Source organism: Coregonus clupeaformis, chromosome 2 (assembly GCF_020615455.1).
Source record: "Coregonus clupeaformis isolate EN_2021a chromosome 2, ASM2061545v1, whole genome shotgun sequence".
In the NCBI taxonomy this organism is placed as follows: domain Eukaryota; kingdom Metazoa; phylum Chordata; class Actinopteri; order Salmoniformes; family Salmonidae; genus Coregonus; species Coregonus clupeaformis.
In genome coordinates this window covers 31898895-31915734 of record NC_059193.1, presented here as the reverse complement: position 1 = coordinate 31915734, position 16840 = coordinate 31898895, and the positions used below count along the sequence as shown (strand labels likewise).

The window sequence follows — 16840 nt, the reverse complement described above, 5'->3', positions numbered from 1 at the left end:
AGAGAGCTCGTAGTTGGCTGTCTATAGGGGCTCCCCAAGTTTATGTGAGGCAGGGAATACCGTGTTGTGCCACATTTAAATTACCACATACACTCTATGTAGTTTTGACATATCTGTGCCAGTACATTGCAGTGCATCTGTGGCAATCTCTTTACATTTACATTTACCAGACGCTCTTATCCAGAGCGACTTACATGAGCAATTAGGGTTAAGTGCCTTGCTCAAGGGCACATCGACAGATTTATCACCTAGTCGGCGCGGGGATTAGAACCAGCGACCTTTCGGTTACTGGCACAACGCTCTTAACCACTAAGCTACCTGCGCCTTTAGAGGTACTACATGTAATGTCCACATTTCGACACTGCTAATGTCAACTGAGATACCAGGAACCTGCTACCATGCTCCTGAATACTTGTGATGGTATTTTTTTTTCAAAGACTCTGGTACTACTACATCCATGTTTTGTGTAATTTGTGCATGAAATCACAAAGGGTTAATGTTTCATAGCTAGCAAGCTATCTAACCACAGTAACTAACTGGTTGAACATGCTGCTCCTTCAGTTTTTGAAACCAATTGAGGTGTATTTTCAGAGTTTAGCTCCAAAATCTCACTCTGCCGATCTGAGATCAGTAGGGGGAACACGTTCTGACGGGGAGGCATTATGTGATGGAACACCGGCCTGAGGCATCATCATGGATATTGTTTGATGTACAGTATCAGACGTCTCATTGCTGACCACCACCGGTTATTTCCATGTACCGGTAATGAACTCTGTATGGGGTTATCTTTCACCACCTTGACACTTTACATTGTGTGTGTGTGCGTGCGTACGTGTGGGTGAGTGTGCGTGCGCGTGCACGTGTCTGAGTATGTGCGTGTGTGTTCTAGCCTTTAACAAGCTCATAAAGGATAAACACTTGGTCAGCATAAACCTTCGTCTAATGATTATGTTGCCCTCTAGAGGAAAGTATTGATTGAGCTGAAGAAGAATGTGTGCCTAGGTCTAGCCAACTAAACTCAACTCCACGATTTACAATGGAGTTGAGTGGTGACTGGTGTGGGCGGACCTGAGCACCGACGTCTCATAAAATGATGTTTTTATCAAAAACTACTGATTTCAGCACCCGACAATAGCCCGCAATTACATCGAATTTTTTTATGTGTAATTGTGGGCTATTCTGTGGGTACTGATGTTCATTTTATGTGACATCGGAGTCTCCAGTTCGCCCTCACTAGTCACCGCTCAACTCCATCGTAAATTCCTGGAGTTTAGTTTAATTGGCTAGTCTAGGTCCAGCAACAGAAGGTATTACTGACATAATGGTGTGAGGATGATAAACAGCACAGCACATTATGAATCAATGATGAGGGATGATGGGATGGATTAGAAGCAACTGACCTGGAGAAAGAAAATCATTTTTTCTTAACGATCAAATGTGATATTTAGAAGCACTGAGAAGAAGTGGTATGATAGTGCCGAATAGTCCTTGCTTGAAGTGTAGTGTCTTTGTGAGATCATACTACTACTACAACTGCAATTCATCAAATGATTTGTCTAAGAGTCTTCATTGTATGGCTATAAAATAATCTCCTTCCATCGTGAGAAGATGCCTCTCCCTCCATCGCTCCATCCTCTATCCATCCATCCTGTATCTCATTTCCAGGTTGCCCCATAGCCTGGGTCTCCCACAGAATCTGGTGCCATTTTACATTTAAATTGAGATTCAGGGGGCCATCAGCCCAAAACTAGCATCTGCCATATGGGTGATAGTCTTTGTTTTTGGCTTGGGGAAAGGCTGGGAAGGGTTGCCTGGATGGCAGTATGGTATAGAAGCACTGACATACTTTCTCTATGGAAAAAACTATTATCCATGCCTAGAGGTACTGAATCATCCACAGACTTCTGCAACCCAAAATTGAGTGGCTTATGAAGAAAGTATTATTTGATGCCTATGCTGCATTTGTTTTGCCATCTGTTCGACAAATGTTGGATGCCAGAGACGCATTTCACTTCCGATGAATAACAGAATATTTTTGTGATGCAGATTAACGGTGTCTGTCTTCACTTTTCATTTTTTAGAAAGTGCATTGCATTTTCCCCTTAGAGTTTCCCCAAGAGTTCTCTTTACTTTGTGTCCAGGTTTTCTTTAAATGTACCGTACCCCCTAGCCAAAACAACTTCATTACCAATCGCTAAAACAGAAACTGCATGTGTGTTCTGTTGTTGTCTTTATTTGAGAACTACACAACCCAGCAGCAGAATAACCTGCAAACCTGCAGCTTTAATCCTCTGGGTTTCCAGTCTGATTATTTAACCAGGCCTAGCTGCTGACTGGTCCATACGAGGGTCAGAAACTAACACAACCCCAACACCTCACATGTGCACCTAGGGAATCTCTTGATTTCCTGACACTCCTAACTAATACGTTTTCCTCCTTTTCTATACAGTATTGTGAGACTATTCATGTCATTTAGAGCAGCTACAGTATAATAGGGATTGGAGGATATGTACGTTTGCCTTGCAGGCAGGTGATAGACATGCTTCCTTGTAAACGTTGTTGTGCTTCATATAGAGTAAGGGGAGACCAGGTGTGATTGTCTCCCCTTTTATCTGTACTGTATTTCTTAACCTCTCTATGTCTCATACAGCCCTGTTCCACATTAATTGAAGGAACAATATCTCACTTTATATATACTGTTTTTGTATTGAACTATAAATAGTGCACTCAAATATTCAGTTTGGTTGTTTACTATAGTTTAGTTAGAAAGCTCGGTCGGAAATCTAAACGTACTGTATATAAATGACAAGCTATAAGGAAGCTTCACTAAACCACACGCTTTGGTCCGTCTGAGCTGAAGAAGTGAACCTACATTACTTGATACTATAAATAAAGTGGCCTCACATCCTCAGGCTTCAAATGCACTCTGGTTTCTTTTCTAAATAATAAACAAGCGATTTAACCCCAAGAGCCACTTCTTTGTACTAAGTATGAATCATTTGTATGTAACTCAGTAATTTTTTTTGTGGATTATTTTCTAAATAATAAATAAGGAATTTGTCCTCAAGGGCCGCCACTCCTTTGTATGAAGTATGCATCATTTGTACGTAACTCAGTAAAAAAATGTGTTCATGATTGTGTATAATTTTCCATTGAATATGAACAAGCAACACGTCTGCTGCTATTATTGGTGATTATTTAGTTCTATGGAATGATTGACTGTAGGTATGACCATAGAATCATAGAGCAGTGTATTATAGGATCTCTATCCACAGGATAAAACATGGTACTATTGTATTGTAAAGGTCTCACAATAAAACAGTGCATTAGAATGGGGTACATCAGGGTCACTGTCAGTGGTGTCATATTTCATATTTGTACATCTCTAGTGTATTTACTCATCTAGTGTGAGTCTGCGCACAGCAAGGTGTCTTCATCCACACATAACATGTACATACAGTGCATTTGGAAAGTATTTAGACCCCTTGACTTTTTCCACATTTTGTTACGTTACAGCCTTATTCTAAAATGGATTAAATTGTTTCCCCTCCCCCCTCATCAATCTACACACAATACCCTATAATGACAAAGCAAAAACAGGTTTTTAGAAATGTTTGCAAATTTATATAAAATAAGAAAATGAAATATCACATTTACATGGTGTCTTCATCCACACATAACATGGACATATCTCCACCCCAACCTAACCATCACAAGACATGGAAGCCCCATTTTAGATACCCAGTCCTGCCTGTGGTCTTAAATACAGTGGATAACCATCCACGCCATGAGAAAGGGGAAAATAATCATGTGTGGTCTACACGCTTAAAGGCCCAGTGCAGTCAAAAATGTGATTTTCCTGTGTTTTATATACAGTATCTCACAAAAGTGAGTACACCCCTCACATTTTTGTAAATATTTGAGTATATCTTTTCATGTGACAACACTGAAGAAATGGCACTTTGCTACAATGTAAAGTAGTGAGTGTACAGCTTGTAAAACAGCGTAAATTTGCTGTCCCCTCAAAATAACTCAACACACAGCCATTAATGTCTAAACCGCTGGCAACAAAAGTGAGTACACCCCTAAGTGAAAATATCCAAATTGGGCCCAAAGTGTCAATATTTTGTGTGGCCAGCATAATTTTCCAGCACTGCCTTAACCCTCTTGGGCATGGAGTTCACCAGAGCTTCACGGGTTGCCACTGGAGTCCTCTTCCACTCCTCCATGACGACATCACGGAGCTGGTGGATGTTAGAGACCTTGCACTCCTCCACCTTCCGTTTGAGGATGCCCCACAGATGCTCAATAGGGTTTAGGTCTGGAGACATGCTTGGCCAGTCCATCACCTTTACCCTCAGCTTCTTTAGCAAGGCAGTGGTCGTCTTGGAAGTGTGTTTGGGGTCGTTATCATGTTGGAATACTGCCCTGCAGCCCAGTCGCCGAAGGGAGGGGATCATGCTCTGCTTCAGTATGTCACAGTATATGTTGGCATTCATGGTTCCCTCAATGAACTGTAGTTCCCCAGTGCCAGCAGCACTCATGCAGCCCCAGACCATGACACTCCCACCACCATGCTTGACTGTAGGCAAGACACACTTGTCTTTGTACTCCTCACCTGGTTGCCGCCACACACGCTTGACACCATCTGAACCAAATACATTTATCTTGGTCTCATCAGACCACAGGACATGGTTCCAGTAATCCATGTCCTTAGTCTGCTTGTCTTCAGCAATCTGTTTGCGGGCTTTCTTGTGCATCATCTTTATCATCATCTTCCTTCTGGGACGACAGCCATGCAGACCAATTTGATGCAGTGTGTGGCGTATGGTCTGAGCACTGACAGGCTGACCCCCCACCCCTTCAACCTCTGCAGCAATGCTGGCAGCACTCATACGTCTATTTCCCAAAGACAACCTCTGGATATGACGCTGAGCACGTGCACTCAACTTCTTTGGTCGACCATGGCGAGGCCTGTTCTGAGTGGAACCTGTCCTGTTAAACCGTATTGTCTTGGCCACCGTGCTGCAGCTCAGTTTCAGGGTCTTGGCAATCTTCTTATAGCCCAGGCCATCTTTATGTAGAGCAACAATTCTTTTTTTTCAGATCCCAGAGAGTTCTTTGCCATGAGGTGCCATGTTGAACTTCCAGTGACCAGTATGAGGGAGTGAGCGATGACACCAAATTTAACACACCTGCTCCCCATTCACACCTGAGACCTTGTAACACTAACGAGTCACATGACACCGGGGAGGGAAAATGGCTAATTGGGCCCAATTTGGACATTTTCACTTAGGGGTGTACTCACTTTTGTTGCCAGCGGTTTAGACATTAATGGCTGTGTGTTGAGTTATTTTGAGGGGACAGCAAAGTTACACTGTTATACAAGCTGTACACTCACTACTTTACATTGTAGCAAAGTGTCATTTCTTCAGTGTTGTCACATTAAAAGATATACTCAAATATTTACACAAATGTGAGGGGTGTACTCACTTTTGTGAGATACTGTATATATTTCCACACTATGAGGTTGGAATAATACTGTGAAATTGTGAACATGATGATAATGCCTTTTTAGTGTAAGAGCTGTTTGAAAAGACTAGGGCTGTCCCCAACAAAAAAGGTGTCTGTTCTTTCGATCTACATTTTTAAACGTGTATTTTTCCATATATAGACAAATCCTATGTGTTTTAATCAAATCAACTACAGTATATGCACTGAGCTTGTCTGATGCTTTAAGCAAACTGTTTGATGAAATAATTAAGACACACAAATGACTAGAGGGAGTCCGACAACAATTGATTTGATTGTGCCAGGCCTGGCTCAGACTTGCTGCTCTGTGTTTTAAAAAAAGACAGCGAGTGACTGTGTGACTAGCACCCGTTGTCTCTCTCTCCTGCCTGCTTCAGAGACCACCACAGAACATCAACAGTGTGTATCGCGCTGTCCGTGTTGCTGAAGCTGCAACATAATTACAGCCATTTCTGACTGAAAAGTTATGTTACCGAAATCCCTCAATTGTTTAGAAAAAACATTCCCTATTCCCTCAACCTCTGCTCTCTTTACGTGACACATGTATGCATTGCATGCACGTGACCAATAGGGCCTGACCTATAGCATATCATAATCACATCAATCAATTGGTTATAACAAACTCTGAACACTGTAACACATGTGACAGCAAAATGACGTGACAAATATACTCAAAACGGGGGAATGTTTACTGGTTGCTCAGGAGGTAAAGGAATAAATGTGACTAGTACGAACAAATATGAAAATGTATGCACTCACTACTTTAAGTCGCTCTGGATAAGAGCGTCTGCTAAATGACGTAAATGTAAATGTAGTTGGGGAAAATACTGGAGATCAAGACAAAGAAGGTAAGGAGCAAGTGCCATGTGCACATTATGTGTGCCAAACAGGTGCTGTTAGATTACAATATAATTTCTCTGACCGTTTGGAACAATGTAAACAACAATAAATAAATTATAAGCGTACCAGAGAGTCTGTTGTAATGTTTTTTTGTAAAGCCTTTATTACAGCAAAGACTAAAAACAGTCGCATTCATTCGCGAATGCAATTTCCGAAATGGAACGGTTTAGGCCTATTTATTGTTTACGCGAATTATTCAATGGTCGCTTTGTTATTTTATATTAAAACTAAAATGCTTGATTGCATTTAATATCATGAATAACTTGTATACTGTGTGATGACATGAACGAATAAATGATTGATTGATACAGTAGCCTATATAAGTATTGAAATATAGTAAGTTACGGTATTAAGACTAAACGGGATGCGCTCTTAGGCCTACACTTCGATGGTGGTTATACAAGGCTGCTATACCAAGCCTACTAATGATAATGACATTACATTACATATTGACGATCATAATAATAATAGTAATAATAACAATAAGAATGAGATCAAGGAAAAGGAGGGTATAGGAGCGAGAGCTGTGTGCATATTATGTGTAACAAACAGGTACTGTTAGATTACAATATTATTTTTCTGTCCGTTTGGAACAGTGTAAACAACACTAAATAAATTATAAATAATACCAGCAAGGCTGGTCTAACAAAAAAAAAATGTGAAGCCGTTATTACAGCATAGCAAAGATTGTAAACAGCCGAATTTGTGAATTTGTTTATCCGATGTGGTTGCATGAGGCTTGGTGCTTACGGAATCAGTAGGCTATTAAACAAACACTCAAACAGGCAACAGAAGCAGGATCTCTCTTCTTTCTGTAGATATACAGTACATGGATGATTTATAAAGCCAGGCACATTTAACAGTTAGGCTATTGATAATAGACCTAATTATGTTGGGGTTTCCTCTCTCCTCACTTTTCTTAGACAATTAAGGCAAGGGCTGTTTTCTCGTTTCCTAACTCCGCAGCTGCCTCAGCCGCATTGTTCTCAACACCAATAAGCTGGTTCACTTTACTATTATGCACATAGCAACATGGTCTAGGAAAAGGCACCAATTCAACAGTGCACTGATGTGTTTCAGAACCGCGGACTGCGACCACTATCCAACGCGGGAGAAAGCGCATTTGTTATAAAATAATATTATTTGTATTTGTGTTGCACCATTGTTCTTACATAATATAGCCATATACAATTTCAGTAGCACATGTCTTCGAGTGATGGACTGTGCCATCCCCACAGCCTCCACAATGGATCAGTCCACTCAGACAGGAGCCAATCAGACAGGTGTCTTGTACACCATGATTTTTATGTATTTTTTTGCTACTGCTCGACTAAAGAAATCTTGGTCGACCAACAGCCTATCGACCAAACAATCGACCAGTCGACTAAATGGGGTCAACCCTAGAAAAGATAGTCTGAAATTTCAGCCTGTTTTGTTGGAATGGAGTTTTGGCCTTCCATGGTGACATCACCTTGGGGTAAATTTGTTAATAGACCAGTAAGAAAGAGAGTTCCAAACCTCTCTGCCAATAATAGCTAATTTCACATTTTCTCCTCCCCGCTCACAGACAGTCCTAACTAAATTATTCCTGGAGAAATTGCTCTTTGCTAAGACATTTTTGTTTCTTTTTGACCATTTTCATTGAAAACTATCACAGTAAGGTACTTAACTGTTACCCAGAAATCATTTGATATTGAGATCAAAATGGCTGCATTGGACCTTTAAACACCTACTTTATAATGCAATCCAGTGTATGTATTACTAAATGTATTGCACACATTACCCACCGAGTCTGTTCCTCTCGATATGTACTAGTTCATAAATAACTAAGCATATCCATTACATGTCTGGGTGTCGTTTGTCAGCAAACACAGTGAACAGAGCGCGGTGAGTGCACTGGGCCTGCTCTGTCTCGCCAAGTCGCCTTGCATGAGAGCACTTTATTTTAGGCTAATGAGAAGCTCTTTAGAATACACATGAGTTACTGTCTGTGTGAGTTACTGTGTGTGAGTTGCTGTGTGTGAGTTGCTGTGTGTGAGTTGCTGTGTGTGAGTTGCTGTGTGTGAGTTGCTGTGTGTGTGCAGCAGATGATAGTAGTAAAGCCTGAAAGCTTTTTAAAGAAATTACCCAAGCGTGTAAGAGATTAACTTAATGAAAGAGGTGCCCAGGAGAGAAACCAAAATGTGTGTGCTGTTGTTTTCTCTAGCTCTGAATAGAGGTATGCTTGATAGGATTGTGTTGTTAGGAGTAAAGATTGAAGTGTTGTTTTATTGCAGCACAGGGAAGTGCCACTCAAAATATGAGCTTCAGTAATTCTTACTGAAGTGTCTAGTAATAGATCTGTTTATTCATGTTCAGTGAGGAAGAAATGGTCTCATGATCCGCCTTCGTTTGTTCTATTTTAATCCTCCTTTGTATTGTGTTTTTCAGATCGTGTAACAGAGGTGAATACCGATGTCTACGTCACCAGCTTTGGCCCAGTTTCAGATACAGACATGGTGAGACCACATTCTAATCTTACAAGTACCCTGTTCCCACACTGAGCCAAACTGGGCTGAACCAAGCCAAGCTGTACTGGGCTGGCCTGGTTACACATTCACCATAGTTGCTATAACCGTGCTGGAATGGGCAATGTGAATGGAAATTATGCAGGCCAGCACAGTACAGTTTTGGTCTACCCTATAGTGTGAAGCAAGCATTTAGGGAAATTAGTTTAACCTGACCACATCAATGTACCACTATGCAGAAATCACTGCAACGTATTACCATGACAACTCAATTATGATAAACAATATATGAGGGGAAAGGACCAAATTGGTTCTTATAAATGGTTTCTGTAGTGTTTTACAATAAAAAACGTAAGTGTTTACCCCAAACCATTCTTACAACAGTATAATATGGTACCACACAACAGAGCCCTTAGTTGAAATACTACACGATTACACAATTACTACACAAGAACGTAGAAAAACCAAATTCCGATTTTGCCATTCCAAATGGCAAAACATTTTACAACTGAAAATGAAAACAAGTGTTTCTCATTGGACGGATTCCGTTTGCCCCTTCCTGTTTCCACCCGTTTTCTTCAGTTGGGGCCAAATGAACAGGAGTTTGTGTTTGTTCCAAGCAGCTTTGCCTGGCTCTAGTGGAGCACCAAAGCCCCCCTAACACTGACACCTTAAGATTAGGGCTCCCCTGATCGTCTTCACAGGGCCCTGGCTTCAAACGTAGCCAAGAGACCTCTCTCTCCCTCTCTCTCTTCCCCCGGACAATCCATCCGCTCCTCTCTTTCTCTTCTCTGGCCAGGCATCACACCTTGTTACCTTTCAAAACCTCAAAATCTTTCCCCTCCACAGCAGACTTAAGATCTCTGTAGCCAATGCTCCAGCTTGCGTCCCCTATTCAATTTCACTATTCAAGGGACATGTTTAAATCAGGCTCTGGAAGAATGAGGGAGAGAGAAAAGCAGCGATAAGGCGCCCATGTGATTTATTCCCATTGTGTTGCTACTTTTGCTACATTCTTCTACCCTTCTTCATCCTGAGTGCTATTTCACTGTCTGGACTCCGTTTGGTACCGCAATCTATCTCTCTCTCGCTCAGGTTCTCCTTTCATTCTCCTCTTTTGATGTTTTCTTAGTTTATTTTCAAAGGCAGAATTGTCCCTTCTTTCTTCTTCCCTGGAGCTCATCCCTATATATCGTTTTCTCCTCACGGCAACACCTTTAACACATCTCTCTCGCTTTCTCGCTCTCTATAGTACAACTGCTCTCCTCCTCTCTCTCTCCACTCTGAGCCATGCCTATTACTTCCACAGTTTTGTATTATGAATTATTAAAAATCAACTTGTTATTCAAGTCACTTCTTCAATTATCTTGGGCTTGTTTTCGAGAAAATACACACACACATTTTTCATTCCACACTCACAGTCCCGTTTTAAAATGGCAATATCCAGCATGAGCCATTCTTTAAATTAACATTATTGTAGGAGCCGTTTTGGCCTGTATGTCACGCTCGTCGTAAGAACCGGACCAAGGCGCAGCGTGATATACGTACATCTTTTAATGAGTACTACACAATACAACAAAACAACAAAACAACAAAACGATACGTGAAGTCCTAAGGTTAACAAAACACAAACCTCTCCGGAACAAGATCCCACAAATGACAAGTGCAAAACAGGCTGCCTAAGTATGGTTCCCAATCAGAGACAACAAGCCACAGCTGCCTCTGATTGGGAACCACCCCGGCCAACATAGAAATACATGATCTAGAACCTGAACATAGAACACTAAACATAGAAACTAACACCCTGGCTCAACATATAAGAGTCCCCAGAGCCAGGGCGTGACAGTACCCCCCCCCAAAGGCGCGGACAGCGACCGCGCCAACTAAACCCAACAGGGGAGGGGCCGGGTGGGCATTCCGCCTCGGAGGCGGATCCGGCTCCGGGCGTGACCACCACTCTCTAGCTACCCCCCCGTAGCGCCCCTGGTCTGGTCCCGCTGGCTGGAGCTGGACTGGACATCGGTGGAGCGGATTGCTTTGGCTCCGGTGTGGAGCAGCTGACCGGTGCCTGGAACAGGTACGGACCGTGCCGGACTGACGATGCGCACCACTGGCTTGGTGCGGGGAGCAGGAACAGGCCGGACCGGGCTGGCGACGCGCACCACTGGCTTGGTGCGGGGAGCAGGAACAGGCCGGACCGGGATGGCGACGCGCACCACTGGCTTGGTGCGGGGAGCAGGAACAGACCGGGCTGGCGACGCGCACCACTGGCTTGGTGCGGGGAGCAGGAACAGGCCGGACCGGGCTGGCGACGCGCACCACTGGCTTGGTGTGGGGAGCAGGAACGGGCCGGACCGGGCTGGCGACGCGCACCACTGACTTGGTGTGGGGAGCAGGAACAGGCCGGACCGGGCTGGCGACGCGCACCATTGGCTTGGTGCGGGGAGCAGGAACGGGTCGGGCCGTACTGGGAACACGCACCACTAACTTAGTGCGGGGAGCAGGAACGGGTTGGGCCGTACTGGGAACACGCACCACTAACTTAGTGCGGGGAGCAGGAACGGGTTGGGCCGTACTGGGAACACGCACCACTAACTTAGTGCGGGGAGCAGGAACGGGTTGGGCCGTACTGGGAACACGCACCACTAACTTAGTGCGGGGAGCAGGAACGGGTTGGGCCGTACTGGGAACACGCACCACTAACTTAGTGCGGGGAGCAGTAACGGGCCGGACCGTACTGGGAACACACACCACTGGCCTTGTGCGGGAAGCAGGAACGGGCCGGACCGGACTGGTGACACACACCACTTGCTTGGTACGAGGAGCGGGACTGGGTTTCCTCATAAACCTCCACTCCCTCTGCTGCCTACTCAGTTCCTCTCGCCGTGCCTCCACACTCTCCTTCTCCCTCCTGACCAATGGCCCCCGTAACCTGTTGGCCTCCTCTCCTTGTCCACAAACTCGCCCTGTAGCTGCCTCCAGCAGCCCCGTCGTCCATGCCGTGTCCCCCCCCAAAACATTTCTTGGGGTTGCCTCTCGCCTGTCCGACGACGGCCCGGTTGGCGCCGCTTCTCCTCTCCTGCCTGGGTCTCCCCATTCATCGCCCTCCGGTAACGGACGGCCTCCTCCTCAGTGATCTTCCCCCAACCGAGGAGGACATCCACTAGCGTTACCTCCGGCGTTTGCTCCTGGACACGCTGCTTGGTCCTTATTTGGTGGGATCTTCTGTCACGCTCGTCGTAAGAACCGGACCAAGGCACAGCGTGATATGCGTACATCTTTTAATGAGTACTACACAATACAGCAAACAACAAAGCGATACGTGAAGTCCTAAGGTTAACAAAACACAAACCTCTCCGGAACAAGATCCCACAAATGACAAGTGCAAAACAGGCTGCCTAAGTATGGTTCCCAATCAGAGACAACAAGCCACAGCTGCCTCTGATTGGGAACCACCCCGGCCAACATAGAAATACATGATCTAGAACCTGAACATAGAACACTAAACATAGAAACTAACACCCTGGCTCAACATATAAGAGTCCCCAGAGCCAGGGCGTGACACTGTATGTGTGTTCTGTATATGTTGTCTGCGTGTGTAATTGCCCGAATGTTACCGTAATATAAGATTGTCACGATCGTCATTTGAAGAAACGGGCCAATGCGCAGCGTGGAATGCGAACATACTTTATTTATATTCACCACACGAACAAAACAACAAAACGATACGTGAAGTCCTTGGGTACATACACAAACCAACACGGAAAAACAAGATACAACACCACACAAATGCCAAACGACTACCTAAGTATGGTTCCCAATCAGAGACAACAAGCAACAGCTGATTCACGTTGCCTCTGATTGAGAACCACCCCGGCCAACATAGAAACACATAACATAGACTCTACACACCCTGGCTCAACATAACAGAGTCCCCAGAGCCAGGGCGTGACAAAGATACACCTAAATTGGCTCCAACAATGATGAATCAGCTGCTATCCATGAAACATTTATGATATTTGAAGAGCAATGCAGAATTCAAATGCTATCACCCCTAAAATCAACATATACATTAGGCATAAGTTCCTATGAAGTATTCACTAGGCGAGTGTGTCCCATGTCGTGGTAAGGAGCGTTAACTTAAGATGTGTACGATCATCTTGATGCAAAGCCATGCCCTAAATGCCTAGGGAGACTATCAATATTATTATTTATTAATGTGTGCATGGTTGATGGCAGCTTGTAGACATGATTGATAATGCCACATAGTAGGGAAATGCCAAAGATTGCTGGGTCAAGTGGACTACATGAGGTGCAAATCTACTTTGATAAAGCACACAATACATGTTATCTGTTGTTGCCATCAAATCGCTAGTGGCTGAAGGTAAAATTATGAATTGCTGTTTTCATTGCCCATGTGGTCTCATAAGCTGTGATGTGCTGAACCTCACACCTAAGGGCAGTTTTTCATTCCAGCTCATATGATTTTGAACACACCTAGTAAGCACAGCCTGGAGGCTGTAACAAGCCAGGTATCCTTTGGAGAATGAAGGGAGGGAGGGAGGGAGGGAGGGAGGGAGAGGGAGAGGGAGAGGGAGAGAGAGAGAGAGAGAGAGAGAGAGAGAGAGAGAGAGAGAGAGAGAGAGAGAGAGAGAGAGAGAGAGAGAGAGAGAGAGAGAGAGAGAGAGATTGTTTTACCTCAGCCTCTGCACTGCATCTCATGGCTCCACTGCTACTAGGCTTCTAAATCAAACAGTGGGGTTGCATAGGCAGGATAGGTACATGGCACACTAACACCGGGGACCTCACCTTGTATAGGCTGCTCCGCTCTAAAGAAAAACCATAAAACCCCCATTCGGTGTGGATTAATGGCAGGCCCAAGTGTATGCAGGAGGTGCAGTGAGTCAGTAATGGATGTTATAAGGGCTGCATTGTCTGGAGGGGATAAGACAGAGAGAAAGGGTGCCATCCATCCTAAGCTTTATCACAGGCTGTTTTCACAGCCTCTCACTAGGTGCTGCTTGTGATTTCTCTGTTTACATTTGAGCTCAAGGGCACATCGGCAGATTTTTCACCTAGTCGGCTCGGGGATTCGAACCAGCGATATTAAGGTTACTAGCCTAACAATCTTAACGGCTAGGCAAACTTTCAGAGCAATTGTTATATAGTAAGGATAGACAGCTAAGGAAGGTGCAGAAAGGCAGGTGCTACAACAGAAGATCTTGGACCATTCTTAGGTGAAGGCGCAGGTTCCATATTCACAGTGCAGCAATAATTTGTAATAAAACATTTTTATATATATTTTTAAGTAAACTTATGGTTAAAGGTTTTATTGTCTGTGTCTGTTTATTTGTCAGTAATCTTCACCTGCGGATGATTGTCGATTGTTGACAATAACAATGTTACTTCTGCCCACAGGAATACACGATAGATGTGTTCTTCCGGCAAAGCTGGAAAGACGAGAGGTTGAAATTCGATGGGCCCATGAACATACTGCGGCTGAACAACTTGATGGCCAGTAAAATATGGACTCCGGACACATTCTTCCATAACGGGAAGAAGTCGGTGGCTCACAACATGACCATGCCCAATAAACTACTGAGGATTCAAGACGATGGCACCCTGCTTTACACCATGAGGCAAATACAGCTCAAACCAACTATTTTAATTAGTGTTATAAATTATTAATGAAGTTTAATGAAATATTATTACTGTAGCAGGTTTAGCTTGTGTTCTTTCAATTAATGTGGAACAGAAAAATACAGTCAAAATTATGACGACCATACCCAGTCTCCCCAATGTCACCTCAACCCAAACACATTTCATTTGAATTCATGACACACATCGCATATAGCACATATCCCCTTGTTTCTCCTCATCTAACCAGTCTCGGTGTACGCCTCCCTTTTCCGCAGTAACCCCCTAAATCAATAATTATGTTACTGATTGCGATATTTGACTCACTCAGTGCCAATGACAGGGGATATTCATTTTGACAAGTGAGTCCCTTTAGAATGCAGAAGAAAGCATTGCCCAGTCAGAGGCCATTTGAATGGAATCACTTATGAAAAAAGCATTGTCAGGTCCTTTAGGCAGGAATTGATATAGATAGAGAGCATCTCCACTGCACACAGTGCAATATATTTCAGAAATAGCCCATATAAATCTGGGGGATGCTCATAGTTTGTGTGCCCTATAAGCATTTTCTATCTCTATAGCTTTGGTTTCCATCAACTCTGGTTTATTACTGATTGCACCTTAGTTTAGATTAAAAGAGGCTCTCATGCTTGTTTGGTACAAATCCATTGGTTGTTCATTCTGACACTACTAAACATGACATATAGCTACAGTATTTAATAGTCGTAGCTATTGCATACTGGTTCGCATCCACCATAGTTGATGGAACAGTGCAGAAATTAACTAAGTGAAAAGGATATATGCCTGCACAGTTTGGTCGGCACAATCGTGTGAAAAGGGTGTGTTTTTGGATGTTACATTGACGCATAGTGCCCCATGTGTGTTGTATCTAGGTTGACAGTTCACGCGGAGTGTCCTATGCATCTGGAAGATTTCCCCATGGACTTCCACTCATGTCCCCTGAAGTTTGGCAGCTGTGAGTAATGCATGATTGACAAGTGCAGAGACACATGGGGTCACTAAGGGCACCAGGGCATGACTCTCATGAAAAGAAAGTGTGATTTGAAATGCATGCAGGAATCAAATGTGTCTAGTTTGTCTAGATGGAATTGCTCAATAGGTAGTGTGTTATATGTTGCCGGGACACATTGATTTATAAATTGATAGATTTTATATCAGGATTATAAATTCAGGGGTTCTTCCAGACTATTTCAGTGATTATTTGATTCCATCGTCTACTGTGTTTGGGAAATTAAGATACTTAAAGCACCACTTAAATTGATTAATTTAAGACAATGTAAAAATATAAATATTGATTGATTATTCATAAATTATTTATAATATTGATTATGTCATTCATGACTTAATATCAATCAACTGGATTCCAACTTATCCCATCAGCCCAAAATGCATGGGATTGCTTTCTCACTGAATTCACAAAGGTATGTGATAAACATGCACCTTGGAGAACAGTAAAAGTTAAGGGCTGTCACCTGTTCAGAGAAAGGGATAAAGCCTGGGCTAAGTACCGTAGAACTAAAGATCCAATTGATTGGGAGTCCTACAGAAAATTAAGAAACACTAGTAAAACTAAAACTAGAAATCCAAAAGCCTCCTTCTATGGATAAAACAGAGCCTTCAGAAACTACGTTCATCCACCGCTGGCCTGCTAGCCCCCCTACCTCTACTGAAGCACAGTTCCCGCCCAGTCAAAGCTATTCACTGCTCTGGCACCCCAATGGTGGAACAAGCTCCCTCACGACACCAGGACAGCGGAGTCACTGACCACCTTCCGGAGACACTTGAAACCCTACCTCTTTAAGGAATACCTGGAATAGTATAAAGGGGGTGGTTGTCCCACTGGCTATCCTAAATTGAATGCACCAATTTGTATGTCGCTCTGGATAAGAGCGTCTGCTAAATGACTTAAATGTATTCACACCCATTGACTTTTTCCACACTTTGTTGTGTAACAGCCTGAATTTAAAATGGATTATATTTAGATTTTGTGTCACTGGCCTACACACAATACCCCAATAATGTCAAAGTGGAATTGTGTTTTTAGAAATTTTTACAAATTAATTAAAAATTAAAAGCTGAAATGTCTTGAGTCAATAAGTATTCAACCCCTTTGTTATGGAAAACCTAAATAAGTTCAGGAGTAAAAAATAGCTTAACAAGTCAAATAATAAGTTGCTTGGACTCATTCTGTCTTCAATAATAGTGTTTGAATGACTATCTCTGTACTCCACACAATCAATTAT

The 16840-nt window shown here is 43.3% G+C and overlaps 1 protein-coding gene across 1 annotated transcript in view; it reads left to right on the top strand.

Moving 5' to 3' along the window:
* Window positions 1-16840, top strand: part of LOC121534288 (gamma-aminobutyric acid receptor subunit alpha-2-like) — a 61028-nt gene that overhangs the window by 6945 nt on the left and 37243 nt on the right. Inside the window, exons 4-6 of the mRNA XM_041840921.2 lie at window positions 8863-8930; window positions 14358-14578; window positions 15470-15552. Coding sequence (XP_041696855.1) covers window positions 8863-8930; window positions 14358-14578; window positions 15470-15552 — 372 coding nt within the window. The remainder of the gene's footprint in view (window positions 1-8862; window positions 8931-14357; window positions 14579-15469; window positions 15553-16840) is intronic.